Source organism: Drosophila pseudoobscura, chromosome 3 (genome assembly GCF_009870125.1).
Source record: "Drosophila pseudoobscura strain MV-25-SWS-2005 chromosome 3, UCI_Dpse_MV25, whole genome shotgun sequence".
Classification (NCBI taxonomy): Eukaryota; Metazoa; Arthropoda; class Insecta; order Diptera; family Drosophilidae; genus Drosophila; species Drosophila pseudoobscura.
Genome location: NC_046680.1, coordinates 10442928 through 10454807, shown reverse-complemented (window position 1 = coordinate 10454807; position 11880 = coordinate 10442928). Strand labels below are relative to the sequence as shown.

General features: G+C 43.9%; 5 protein-coding genes across 7 annotated transcripts; 1 reads left to right on the top strand and 4 right to left on the bottom strand.

The window, feature by feature from the left end:
* On the bottom strand, window positions 1-703 carry LOC4804178 (lysozyme). The gene is made up of 2 exons (XM_001360744.4): window positions 539-703; window positions 1-485 (listed from the first exon to the last, which is right to left on the bottom strand). Exons 1-2 carry the CDS (start codon window positions 606-608, stop codon window positions 70-72), a joined length of 486 nt encoding a protein of 161 aa, XP_001360781.3. The 5' UTR covers window positions 609-703; the 3' UTR covers window positions 1-69.
* A 411-nt stretch (window positions 704-1114) lies between these two features.
* On the bottom strand, window positions 1115-3511 carry LOC4804176 (lysozyme). The gene is made up of 3 exons (XM_001360742.4): window positions 3288-3511; window positions 1544-1714; window positions 1115-1480 (listed from the first exon to the last, which is right to left on the bottom strand). The coding sequence occupies exons 1-3, from the start codon at window positions 3367-3369 to the stop codon at window positions 1248-1250; spliced, it is 486 nt and encodes a 161-aa protein (XP_001360779.2). The 5' UTR covers window positions 3370-3511; the 3' UTR covers window positions 1115-1247.
* A 149-nt stretch (window positions 3512-3660) lies between these two features.
* On the bottom strand, window positions 3661-4591 carry eEF1beta (elongation factor 1-beta). The gene is made up of 2 exons (XM_002138404.3): window positions 4415-4591; window positions 3661-4306 (listed from the first exon to the last, which is right to left on the bottom strand). The coding sequence occupies exons 1-2, from the start codon at window positions 4492-4494 to the stop codon at window positions 3715-3717; spliced, it is 672 nt and encodes a 223-aa protein (XP_002138440.1). The 5' UTR covers window positions 4495-4591; the 3' UTR covers window positions 3661-3714.
* Window positions 4592-5005: 414 nt separating this feature from the next.
* Fa2h (Fatty acid 2-hydroxylase) lies at window positions 5006-9944 on the bottom strand. 2 transcript variants are annotated; one of them, XM_015184171.2, is made up of 4 exons: window positions 9815-9944; window positions 7989-8347; window positions 5661-5888; window positions 5006-5598 (listed from the first exon to the last, which is right to left on the bottom strand). In XM_015184171.2, exons 2-4 carry the CDS (start codon window positions 8322-8324, stop codon window positions 5110-5112), a joined length of 1053 nt encoding a protein of 350 aa, XP_015039657.2. In that variant the 5' UTR covers window positions 8325-8347; window positions 9815-9944; the 3' UTR covers window positions 5006-5109. The 2 variants fall into 2 exon arrangements, with proteins under 2 accessions (XP_015039657.2, XP_002138439.3); XM_002138403.3 differs by lacking the exon at window positions 9815-9944 and adding an exon at window positions 8860-9071.
* On the top strand, window positions 5902-7987 carry LOC4804174 (uncharacterized). 2 transcript variants are annotated; one of them, XM_015184172.2, is made up of 5 exons: window positions 5902-5965; window positions 6471-6939; window positions 7011-7306; window positions 7366-7524; window positions 7584-7987. In XM_015184172.2, exons 1-5 carry the CDS (start codon window positions 5917-5919, stop codon window positions 7748-7750), a joined length of 1140 nt encoding a protein of 379 aa, XP_015039658.2. In that variant the 5' UTR covers window positions 5902-5916; the 3' UTR covers window positions 7751-7987. The 2 variants fall into 2 exon arrangements, with proteins under 2 accessions (XP_015039658.2, XP_001360778.3); XM_001360741.4 differs by lacking the exon at window positions 5902-5965 and adding an exon at window positions 6228-6399.
* Window positions 9945-11880: the final 1936 nt, after the last annotated feature.

Genomic DNA, 11880 nt, shown 5'->3' with positions numbered 1-11880 from the left:
GCTGTGATCCGTAGGGGAGATTCCCCGCGATATTTATTTGATGCATAACAAACTCTGTGTTCCGGAAGATCACTCGAAACCCTGATCTTCATAGTTCTCGATGCACTCATCGAAGACGCTCTGGTAATTGTATGGCAAATCCGCCTGACAGCCGTAGGCCCCCAGCTTGTGGATCCTCGCATAGTCATGGCAATCCATCTCGCCATCGTCATTGCAGTCCTGATTGAATTTCTTCATGTAGTTCTGAACCAGATTGGCGGCGCAATGCGGATCGTTGGCGCAGTTGATGAAGGCCCGCTCCGATTCGGGATGCTCCCCGTCGATGGTCAATTTGCCGGCGTCCACCCAGTAGGCCCAGGTGATGCGAAAAATGCCGCATGTGCCCTTCTCCGGGCTGGTGCAGATCCTTGTGGCATTGCAGCCGCTGATGGCCTCACAGATGCACGTCAGGCACAACTCCGTAACGGGTTTGTCGATCACGTGACCTAAATAGCAGTTGTTAGACCATATAAATATATGGGTTAGGGTTAGGACTAACCTTGACTCTGGACCAACGAAGGCGACACCGCCAACAGCAAGCATAGCATATATTCCACCCCAAAGCTCATTCTAATGCTCTCAATGCTCTTCAACTTGGTTCAAACAGTTCCGCACCTAAATCGCAAATGGTGCCAGCAAATCTAACAGCCAGCTCTCAAGTCTCTCGAGTCCGGATCTCTCCCCACCAGTACCGGTTTCTAGGGCGCATCCAAACGAATCTCTGCCAACAGCAGCCATCGCTGTAACTAACTAATGCGGGAATTACCAATCACCTGCTACCAATCGAATGATCGGTAGTAGATGCAAGTGATTGGAAAGAAATACCCTGAACCGACCACTGACTAAAAATGGAAAGATATTGGATATATTTCTTGACCATTCCGGAGAGCTGCTACTCTACGGGCATGTAGTAACCACAAGTAACTACATGTCGTGACAGAGACACCTGCCGACGAATTCGTGCGAATGTAAAAACTTCCATTTATTTCCGCTGAATGTCGCCAGTGTTGTCAACGGTAATTTAAAACTGATTTCATTATAAGAATATCTCGCAGTAAAAGCTAAATTCCGTAATGCTTTACCATTATAGTTTTAATATCAATCTCAATTTCACAATCTAGCTCCAATTCAAATGCATTGCCATAAATTAGTATTTTAAATATTAGTTATCGTTAATTATTTGATGCGTATGTGCCCTACTCTTGCGCTCAAGGTCCCGAGCGAACGTCCAATTGCTGGAACGAGTTCAGGCAGCTCTGTAGGCTGGTTTGGTACTGATAAGCCAGCTCCCCACCGCAGCCATAGCCCCCCAACTTGTGAATAGCAGCGTAGTCGTAACAGTCGATGCCCCCATCTTTGTTGCAGTCCTGCCCAAACTTGGTCATGTAGTTCTGGATGGTGTTGGCCGCGCAGTAGGGATCGTTCACGCAGTTGGCATAGGCTGAAAAGGAGTTTAAGCAAGTTAAGAAGAAGAACGATGGCGAAGTGCGGCAAACAGGCTTACCATCTTCAGACTGGGGGCTCTCGTTTCCCAAGGTCAGCTTGCCTCCATCCGACCAGTAGGCCCAGGTGATGCGAAACAGGCCGCAGACGCCGCCGCCGCAGAATCGTGTCTGATTGCATCCGCTGATGGCCTCGCAAATGCAGCCGAGACACACATCCGTCACCGGCTTATCTGTTTTGGGGGCAGAGGGCAGGTGAATTAGTTTGAGATCGGGCACGCGATTAGAAACGAGAACCACGTAAACAGAGTAAACAAAATAAAACTCGAATTAACATTTTTACCCACCCATGTCATCGCTTTATTCAGGGCATTCCGTAATGTGCGAGTCTTGAGAATGATTTCGAACCAAGATCGTTCGAATTTCAACCTCATAAAATTTCAAAAATATATAAACACATTTATAATATGACAATATTGTATTATTGGAAGAACGTGAAAAAACCATTCCGATGGTTGTACGCCCATGAACCTCAGACAAAGGTCCATCGTATCTGCTCCGCCAGTTTCAGCCTCCGACTCTCTGCCGAACTAGTTTTGCAACTTTCAATGGCAACATTGAGTTGAGGCATCTCTATGCCAGCCCCCCGTAGGCGAAGATGAGTCAATATTTTCAGTGTTATCAAGAACTGTTGTTCTTGTAATTTAATTATTTATTTTTCCACGAACAGCGGGAATTTGAAAAGCGGAGGAGGTTGTCAGCATGCGCCAAATTCTCTGTGAGAACACCCTATCAATCATCTTTATTCACCCACGTAATCTCTTCTATGAGTTCACTGAACTATGCAAAATATACATACATATGTAGTCTTGAAAGTCGTAGAAATCGGGTCAAGATTTTAAAATAGACTCCAGACTCCAGAAATTTAAATTGGTTGCATAATTTTACTTTTTTTAGTGCTGAGATTTGATTTACTCGGGACTAGTATAGAAAAATTGGGAATTTCCAGGCACTAGAGATAACACACACTCAGGCAAAGATAATGCGAATTGTTTGCTCACAAATAAACGTCATTTAAGCGGAAGGGAACGTATTGTCACATCACGAAGGTGGGATTTTTCAGGTTATTCCGAGCTAAACAATTATTTTCGAAATTCAATTAATTTGTACATCCTTTTTCATGGAGAGTCCACAGTTTAAATTGTTTTATCTCTAATATAATCAGCTACTTATGCAACTAATTATTTAATCAAATACATATCCTATGAGCTCACCCTGGAATAATTGTGCAATACACGATGCAGGTGATTGATAGCTAATATTACTACAAGACATTTTTCAAGCGAATTAATTTCCGTCTAATGTAAGGGGGGCTACACAAATCGGAAGCGATTTCAATGGCAATGCCGTGTTATTGAAACCACCGCAGTCAATGGCCCGGCTCGTTCCTAATGATAGATGCGCCAGTCTCGCATACGTATTCGATACCCGCAGTATTTATGGACATTTGTCAACATCCAGATAGTTGTTGGATGCAAATACGAACAGACTTGTTGGGCAAATGCATATAGAGCTGAGAAATCCCTCTAAGAACGAAACATGTCTTGGCACAGAACAAAAGACACAAATATTTATACAATTGCTAATTAATGTTAATGAAATGCACGAATCCCGCACCCGAGACGAGCAGGTATTCCAAAGCAAAACTCCACTAAATGGGTAACAAAATCGAACCAAAAACAATAACCAGAATATAAGCTAATCTCTCAATATGATACAATTCCGGCTTAAATATATTTGACTCACCCTGCGCCTGAATAAGAGCAACCAGTCCCAGGCACAATAAAGCACCAAACACCAAAGTGCAGCACAATTTGTTGGCAGCCATTATTAGCAGTTATTTTTATTGTCCGAAAAAGATTTGTTTAAACCGGATAGCACAATAAAGTGTATCTCTGTGATTTTATTTTAGCAACCGAACGAACGCTTTCGCGCTTAACGGACAAGTGAGCTTGCAGCGGGCCGTGCTTCACAGTTTTGTTGAGCAAAAGCTTACTGAAAGCTTCCGAACGAAAGACTCACGCTGAGAACTGGGCAGAGAGAACTGCTCATCAGAAAGAGAGACACACAGATACTTCGGTAAATGTTTGTGAATACACTATTTAAGAGAGTTTATAAATTTGTAGTTGCTTCGCTTTTGCTTGGATTTATTCAAAATAGTAAGAATCTCAGTTTAGATCTTGTTGAAGGCAGCAATATCGACGGACTGCACAAAGTCCTCGAACTCCTCAATCTTCTCCTGCAGAAGATCGATGGACACCTTCTCGTCCTCAATGACGCACATGATCTGCAGCTTTTGGATGCCATAGCCGACGGGCACCAATTTGGATGCGCCCCACAGCAGACCGTCCATTTCGATGGTGCGGACATTATTCTCCATCTCCTTCATGTCGGTCTCATCATCCCATGGCTTGACATCGAGCAGTACCGACGACTTGGCAATAAGGGCGGGTTTCTTCGATTTCTTGGCGGTGTAGGCAGCAACACGCTCCTGCTTGATGCGCTCGGCCTCAGCGTCGTCCTCCTCGTCGTCGGAGCCGAATAGATCGACATCGTCATCGTCGTCAGCAGCTGGCTTGGCCGGAGCAGCCACTGTGGGTTTGCCACCAGCCAACTGAGGCAGGGGAGCGCCTGTCCAAGCGGAGCGCTCTCCGGCCTCGAAGGAGGCAATGTGTCGGTACCAACGTGCAACGTGGGCGTAGTCTCCAGCTGGAGCCTTGCCCAGGGCATCGAACACAGACAAATCGGCCTTGCTGGGTGTGTATCTGTGGCGGAAAATAAATTACATGAGCGTCAAAGTTCGCAAAAAGAAATCGCCGACGTGTGCGGTTCTCACATAACCTCACTTCCTCGCGCCGCGTGCTGATGCTTACCCGCTGATGTAGCTGCTGTTGGCCAGGAAGTTGTTCAACTCCTTCAGTCCCTGTGGGGTCTTTACATCACCGAAAGCCATTTTAGTTTATTTCTTGATCTGAATTCGCGGTTTAAAAAAATCAATGCCCGCGTGCACGTACCGACGAAAATGGAAAGAGTGTGACCGCGGATTTTTCCATAAAATGTACGGTCGCACAAAAAAAAACTTAGCCCACTTAACCCCCCTCTATTTAAACAGGTGAACAAGTTTAGTTGAACCGCGGAAAAAAATACACTATGTACATTTTTCTTGTAGATCCATTCTATCTCTCCTCTTTACTTACAAAAAACCACGATATCTTTTACCTGAACTGCGCTAAAATGATTTAATTTTCATTATTTTCGGTGAAATATTTAAATACCCCCTTGGTCTACAATGGGTTAATCGTGCTCCGTCAAGAATTGAAAACCATATTCTTCGATTTTGTCATTCGATTTGATAATTCATTTTCTATAAGACTAGCTAATTTTAAAGACTCCCAATTATTGATTGTTTGTAAGTGAGTGATTTATCGTATTTATCCCAGCAATTCGAATTGAAACAAAATGTCTTCATTCTTTCTTTCACTTTTATAAACAACTTACGGCTTATTCTTACATCTAAATAATTTGTTCTAAAATAGCAACATTTGACCAAACTCTAACCTAGCTCTGGCTAAGACCAACGCAGTTGGTACTTAAGCTTTCTCAAATGAATGCGCGTCTTAAAGACAACATCCCACAGCGGACTGCTGATACCATATCCCAGGTCCTGGTGCGTAAAATGGTGTTGGTAATGATATCGTTTCATATGGACAATGTGCCTGAAAGATGGATTGCCGTAATGTAGGTAATAGTGCATCATGTCATAACACAGGTAGCCGGCGAGAGCACCTGATAGGACAACTCGCGGTTGGATGAGAAAATAACTAAGTGGGTAATAAATAAGCGTGGCAAGAATGGCACCCGGAAGTGGGGGAAACACGAGGCGCATGGGATCGAAAGGTACTTTATGATGCAGGCCATGGATCATGAAGTGAAAAGTGCATATCCAGGGCCCACTGTTGCACTTCAGTTTAATATGAAACACCCAACGATGTAGAGTGTACTCCAGAAATGTCCACAGGAGCACGCCGAACAAAAAGTAGCCAGTGACACACGCAAGCTGTAATATTTGATAATGATTAAGAGATTGTCATTGATTGGTTCACAAAAATGTATGCGTACCTGACTTTTGTCATTCCAACTGGTGTGAATGTCCTCCCACGCAAACCGTATAATGACGGGAATCCAGAATATGGGCACCAGCCACCAAGGCGTCTTGGTCAACATTTCCAAATACCAGGGGCCGAAGAGCCGCAGTGGCCTGTCTACTGGCTTGTGCACCCACTCATCGTAGCATTTCGTTATGTTTGCGATTTGCGGCAGCATGGCCTTCGACCAATCAACCAGGTGCTGAAACGAGTTACAAGCGTTTTTAAATATGGCGCGTACCATCCAGTCGTTAGTATCGATAACCGAACTTGAATCGGGTAAGGCTCTCTTTGAAACCTTTTTTACGTAAAAATTAATAAAAGCCGGTATTTAAAATAAACCAGTGCATAGGTTAATTATTTGGATATAACTATGTGGCTAGTAATATTCCACGGAATATCACAATCCACGAATATGTATAATATAACTTGAATTCGTCAGTATATTTACGGTATATTTTTAAAATGCGACGGTATATTTTCGTATATTTCTGAGAGTCGGGCGGTATGTTTTATCCGCGGTCACACTGATCCAAAACTCAAATTCAACGACGCAGCGCGACTACCTGCGATAAAGCATTCTATATTCTAATAGCAGATTCATAATACTACACAGTGCCCGCTGCACTTAGTTATACTATAGTTGGAATAGAATATGTCAAACACATCAATTCGTCCTATACCTACGCTGAAAGGGATTTTTTCAGTGCCGCGTAAGATTTTTCTCGAAACTTGTACGGTCATGGCAACCGAGGTATAATTTGTTTTGGTAATTTTATTGCAGGAGCAGGAGCTAATCAGGGCCGCAACTTTCTTAAGGAGAATAAAGTGAGCTTGCGCTCGCTGGAGAAATCAACAAGTGAAAAACTAGCAGCCAAGGAACCAGTGCGTCCCAAATGGATGCCACCTATGCGCCGCGCTGGCAGCGAGGTACGGGAATCGAAAACAGGAAGACCCCCGGTGTCCAGACAAAACACCCAGGAAACCAGTCTGCAACGCAACCGTAACCACTCGCGTTCCCATCACCAATTGGGTGTGGCTGTTCCAGATGCTGGCGAACGTTTTGACGGCTTGGAATCGCGCAATCCTATGTGCGATGACCGGTCGGTGGAAACACAGAAAGATTTTGAGCAGTCACCGGACAAATATTCAGAACGCTGCAGCTCTTGCGGCACCCAACGCAGCTCCACAAGCATTGGCATACAGACAGAAGATATCACAGATGAGCTCTACCTAACAAATGCCTTAAAGAAGTAAGAAAAGCAGCCGGCAATGAAAGCAGCAGAAACCCATACCTTAACGTACTCTATTCTTGCTATTTTAGATGCAGTTTTGATGGTGATTCTATGCTGGATGAGCACCCCAATAAATATGACAACAATTACAGACGGTCCTCCAATCGTTACGATAATAACGAAAACGAGCATCTTCAGCCCAGTCGGTTCAACATGAATGGCTTAAACACAATGATACCCTTACCCGACGATGATCTGAGAACTGAAGTTGCTTCGGATGAAGAGGCTCCGCTTAGTGCCCGCAGCCGCTTTACAGTGGCCACAATGGCATCAAATGCGAGCACCACGTCCATAACATCGAAGCGCCGCGAGCACAAGCTGGGATGTGAGTATATATAGAGGAACTCGGCGGCTCGATGGCTAATCAAGCTTTGTTTTCAACAGCACGCGACGAATTGCGTCTTCCGCGCTACCTGGAGAAGGAAAAGCGCGAAAAGGCCGCAGCCAAGGAGCTTGCCGATGCACGGGATCCGGACTGTCCACGCGGACATACTCTGCTCTCGGAGGAGGATCGTGTTGGCCACTTGAACAGCGCAAAGAAACGTAAGTCTTACAGAAAGTATCTTAATTTTGCATGTGTTTCAATACGGTTCACTTGACAGGCTATGATGGCCTAATCAGTGAGCTTAATCACATGCCCATGACCGCCCAGACTCTGCGGGTGCGCAACCGCAAGGCGGAAATAGACAAGGAGCTGGGTATCGTAGATGAGGAGATACGCGTCTACTCCAAGCCCAAGGTATACATCAGCTCTAGCAAATATCAGTAGCTCTGATGGCTGTACTCGCAACATCCCAAAGAAGTCTTTGCATCAAATGACTGTTAGTTCTACGATCTCCCTAAAAACTATCTACTATGACCTCCGCCGTACATGTGCCTTAAGGAGTCTTTATGAATGAATGCATCTAGTCTTGTGTTAACTATATTTAAGAATAGTTTCGACGTCATCAATGTCCAGTAAACACAACAGAATTTCTACATTAAATAATAATCTAAAAAAAACTCACCTCCATGCTCTCATCCAATTGATTATTGTTTTTGTCCTCGGACTCGTTCGACCGCTCCTGTGAGTCCTGGCCATTGTCTATTCTTCGAGCCTGATGTCGAGGTTTGGTCATGGGAATACGAGGGTCCTCAGATTTTACTTTGTACTCCTTCATCAGATACATGGCCGCATCCGAGTGCGGTGGGGCCTTCATGAAACGTGCTGTCATATCTGCCTGATTGAGACCGTTAAGAGTGTTGATGCCACCCGGATGCTTGTGCATGAACTCGGACAGATCATAGTACTCCTGACGGTATTTCACGATAAACCCAGCATCCGATCCCTTGGGCGTATCCATTGCGATGAGGTTCGATTCGGGAACTGAAATTTAAAAATGCGGTCAGATAAGACTAATATATAAACACTACTACTACACCCAATACTGTTACAGATTCCTAGCTTAATAATTACTTTGCGTGCCATCGTATAGCACGTTACCATGATTGTATTGTTAAATTAGTTATCGGTTGTATCAGACACGGTCAAATTAACTAATAACTTCAAATATAAAAATGTATTGCATTCCTCAAACGGAAAGTACATATGTTTTTATCCATCCAGTTTCCCTTTAATCTAAGCAATTTTTTCCACTATACATAATATAAATGACGGTATTGGCTAGTGTCCTCTGCCGTTGGCTTTTCTTGATTGCAGTTGAGAATAAAATATTTATGAAAATTGGTAGGTAGAGCAGCTAGCTGCTTTCGATTGATGGGGCAGCAGCTTCGACCAAGAAGTGGGTTTGCTTTGATTCCAAAACACCCATCGGGTGAAATCTAGTCTATAGCACTGCAGGACGCTATTTATATTCTTTAAGTAATATATATAATTACAGGGACTGGCCTGCCATTATTGGCAATGCAATGCATTGCTACAGAGCCCGTGTGAACTTGGCATTCTTCAACTCAGACTTTCTCAGTGTTTGCCAGATGTTTCATTCCTCAAATGAGTTCAACCCTGAATTCAAATAGACATTTCCATTCTAACTGCAATCCGCGATACGAGTATCTGTTTCTGTCTACGCGCCAAACTAAACGTCGCCGTTATACTGCCTATACCAAAATAAATATTTCATATATACTCGTATGTAGTTATGAGTAAATCCATACACTCTTATCATCAACTGATATTGTAGGGGTTGGGTCTATTGGGAAAGCTTGTAAGTGCCTGGATTTGTTGAGAACGAGGACGAGTTGTCGGGTCGTTTGTCAAAGTCGGTCTGGGTAAGCCCACGGGAAGCACGCATAGACAGGTGGTAGGTACAGGTTGTCTGACTCAACCGATCGGCCCGTGCATCTGCGTCACATATGATTAATAGCTGAGGCACTATCTGACATGTATACAAATGTGGCATTATCTAGCGGATGCCATATCGCTCTGGGTTATTATGCTCTTCTCCCAGGCCCATCGAACTCCAACAAACAAACACATGCCACTCCAGAGTATACACGCGGTTCTTGTGTAGCTTGTAGTTTCGACAGTCTCCACCTCTGTCCATCGGGGTTAGCTGGGGCCATATAAGTATGTATGTATATGGGGTATATCTTTGTTGACGGTCAAAGGGTGTCTCTCCCTATCTTATCACTTGTGGCTCTAATCATTATAGTTATTGAACAATTCCTTATTAGGGAACCCAGTTTGCACATTTTGTATAAGTATTTCGAGACAAACTTGAACGGCATAGATAGATAATACGCCACAATAGCCGCAATCCTTTGGCAAAGTGTTTAAAAGTATTAAAAACACTACTTCAACATTAGTGAAATTATTTATTTATTAAAGACTAACCAGCTTGGGGTCGGAGGAACTCCTCGAACAATGTGAGGGCGACTCAAGTACGGTTACTGGAACCACAACCGCACGCAATGCAACGCAACTGTCAACTAAACAACTGGCCCACCCACCCAGCCCTAAGCCGATAGTGGCAGCGGCAGCGACAACCGCCCCGCTGCAGCTTGTACTCAGGTTGGTATTATTAGTACCACTGTTGGCAGTACGAGGTGTACAATATAGTTCTCGCTCTGCCGCTCTGCCAGAAGATAGCCGCACCGAGCCCGAGCGCCGATAAGCGATAAGATAAAGTCTTCGGGCTGGTAGTTTGTCCAGTTCGATTCTCCTGGCCACAGAGAGTGAAAGTTCGTTGGATGGTGCTGGTTCATGCTTACGCGGAGCCTTATCTAGAGATTTGCAAGACATAATATAGTTACTATCGGCGTGTGTTCCAATTTCGGAATACACACCTGATGTGTGCATGTAGATTTTTGATAGCGGCAGGCTGGTGAACTTTTAATTTGGGGTGCTCTCAGCCAGGTTCGGGTTTGAAGCAGATTCGTTATCTGGATGGCATAGCTATGCTAAAAGTCAATACGAAATGAATCACGATGTGCCTGGGGCTTTGGTTTCGGGCATTGGAAGTGACTCAATCCCATAGAGAGATAATACAAATATCTTTCGATTCATGGCCAGATAATCATGTCTATAGTGTAGTATTTTCAGTGCTTCCCCCTGGGAACGTCAATCAATCAAACTCCAACTAACTGCCTGATTCAGAGATGCCAATGTGCGATAGGGTAAAGCCACAGGTACACAGATATGGCTTCGGAATTACATGAGAGACTGAGGACTGGAGTCAGGCATAACCGCGGGGCAACCCACTTTGTGCCATACATTCATATGTACATATATGATCTGGCCACACAACCGGAACTACGAAGACTAGATACAAATCGCCATTAGACTCCCGTTTTCTCCACTGCTCAATCACTTAATCCGGATGAAATAATTCTTCGCACCAGCTAAATTCATTTTTTAATTAAAATACCCTGGTGCTCCAGTTAATTTATGAGACCATTCGTGTCGGGGCAAGAGCACACGCAGACCCGGCACCGACAGAAGTGTCATTCTGTGCCAACAACTTGACGTTGAAGCGCCAAGCCCAGTCGGGCCCTTTGCACAGCCTTGGCTCTACAGAATGCACAGAGTGTACAGAATGCACGAACGAGCTCAATCCGAAAATTCTCGGAGAGAATTCCATTTGGTTCGTTCGAATGGTTGGACTGGACTTCTCCTTGATAAGTGATGGCCGAACGGTAGACTAATTACAATCCAATACGTTAAACATATCACTATCAATCAACCGAATGAAACCGTTCAATATTACTTCATAATATACCACTAGTGGATTATAATTATGGAGGGAGTGATATTCAGTGAGTGACTGTCATTAGATGGTCCAAACATTAACGCCATTTGAATATTCTTTGATATATGAAACCGGGGTACGAGTATACGAGTATTATAAGGCTGTGCTAGAGTTGGCGGTAAATCTACAAAAATATGTTTGGGGAGAGTAAAGTTTGTATTATTACAAACGCCCTATCTAAAGTACCTTTTACTGCCATCAACGATACGATACCAAAGAAATAACCATTAGATATAGTGTATCTCATAAAATAGTTTGTATGTAATCAGCGCCGAAGAACCCAAAGATCCAAACGTATAGAGTCATCGGAATCCACAATGCACCGCCTTATCTTATCAAGGAGCGTCAAAGCTCGACTGAATTTACATTGCATACCCTTAGGCGGTTCCTTGGTGACATTTATCAATACTTTAATGGATTGGCTAGCATTCCCCGATACTCCCGATGACGTCCAAGGGAAACGGAACCATCAATTGCACAGTCGTTTCTATATATTTTTCAGATATTTCGTCCAAACAATCTTTAGCGTTGAATAACGGAAATGTACTCATAATTGCATTACTACTTGGCAGATTCTCAAATATATGTATTCAATAATAAAGCTACAGCCGATCCCAAACAATTTGGGCATTCTGGATGGATAGGGGAATGA

Bases quoted from the DNA above. Each gene is read 5' to 3' on its own strand.
- LOC4804178 (XM_001360744.4), bottom strand. From the start codon at position 608: ATGAGCTTTGGGGTGGAATATATGCTATGCTTGCTGTTGGCGGTGTCG. The intron at 486-538 runs GTTAGTCCTAAC...ACTGCTATTTAG, and splicing joins TTCGTTGGTCCAGAGTCAAG to GTCACGTGATCGACAAACCC.
- LOC4804176 (XM_001360742.4), bottom strand. From the start codon at position 3,369: ATGGCTGCCAACAAATTGTGCTGCACTTTGGTGTTTGGTGCTTTATTG. The intron at 1,715-3,287 runs GTGAGTCAAATA...CCCCCAAAACAG, and splicing joins TGCTCTTATTCAGGCGCAGG to ATAAGCCGGTGACGGATGTG. The intron at 1,481-1,543 runs GTAAGCCTGTTT...ACTCCTTTTCAG, and splicing joins GAGCCCCCAGTCTGAAGATG to CCTATGCCAACTGCGTGAAC.
- eEF1beta (XM_002138404.3), bottom strand. From the start codon at position 4,494: ATGGCTTTCGGTGATGTAAAGACCCCACAGGGACTGAAGGAGTTGAAC. The intron at 4,307-4,414 runs GTAAGCATCAGC...TTTCCGCCACAG, and splicing joins AACAGCAGCTACATCAGCGG to ATACACACCCAGCAAGGCCG.
- LOC4804174 (XM_001360741.4), top strand. From the start codon at position 6,342: ATGTCAAACACATCAATTCGTCCTATACCTACGCTGAAAGGGATTTTT. The intron at 6,400-6,470 runs GTAAGATTTTTC...ATTTTATTGCAG, and splicing joins AGGGATTTTTTCAGTGCCGC to GAGCAGGAGCTAATCAGGGC. The intron at 7,307-7,365 runs GTGAGTATATAT...TGTTTTCAACAG, and splicing joins CCGCGAGCACAAGCTGGGAT to CACGCGACGAATTGCGTCTT.
- Fa2h (XM_015184171.2), bottom strand. From the start codon at position 8,324: ATGGATACGCCCAAGGGATCGGATGCTGGGTTTATCGTGAAATACCGT. The intron at 5,889-7,988 runs GTGAGTTTTTTT...AACTCGTTTCAG, and splicing joins AATTGGATGAGAGCATGGAG to CACCTGGTTGATTGGTCGAA. The intron at 5,599-5,660 runs GTACGCATACAT...CAAATATTACAG, and splicing joins GTTGGAATGACAAAAGTCAG to CTTGCGTGTGTCACTGGCTA.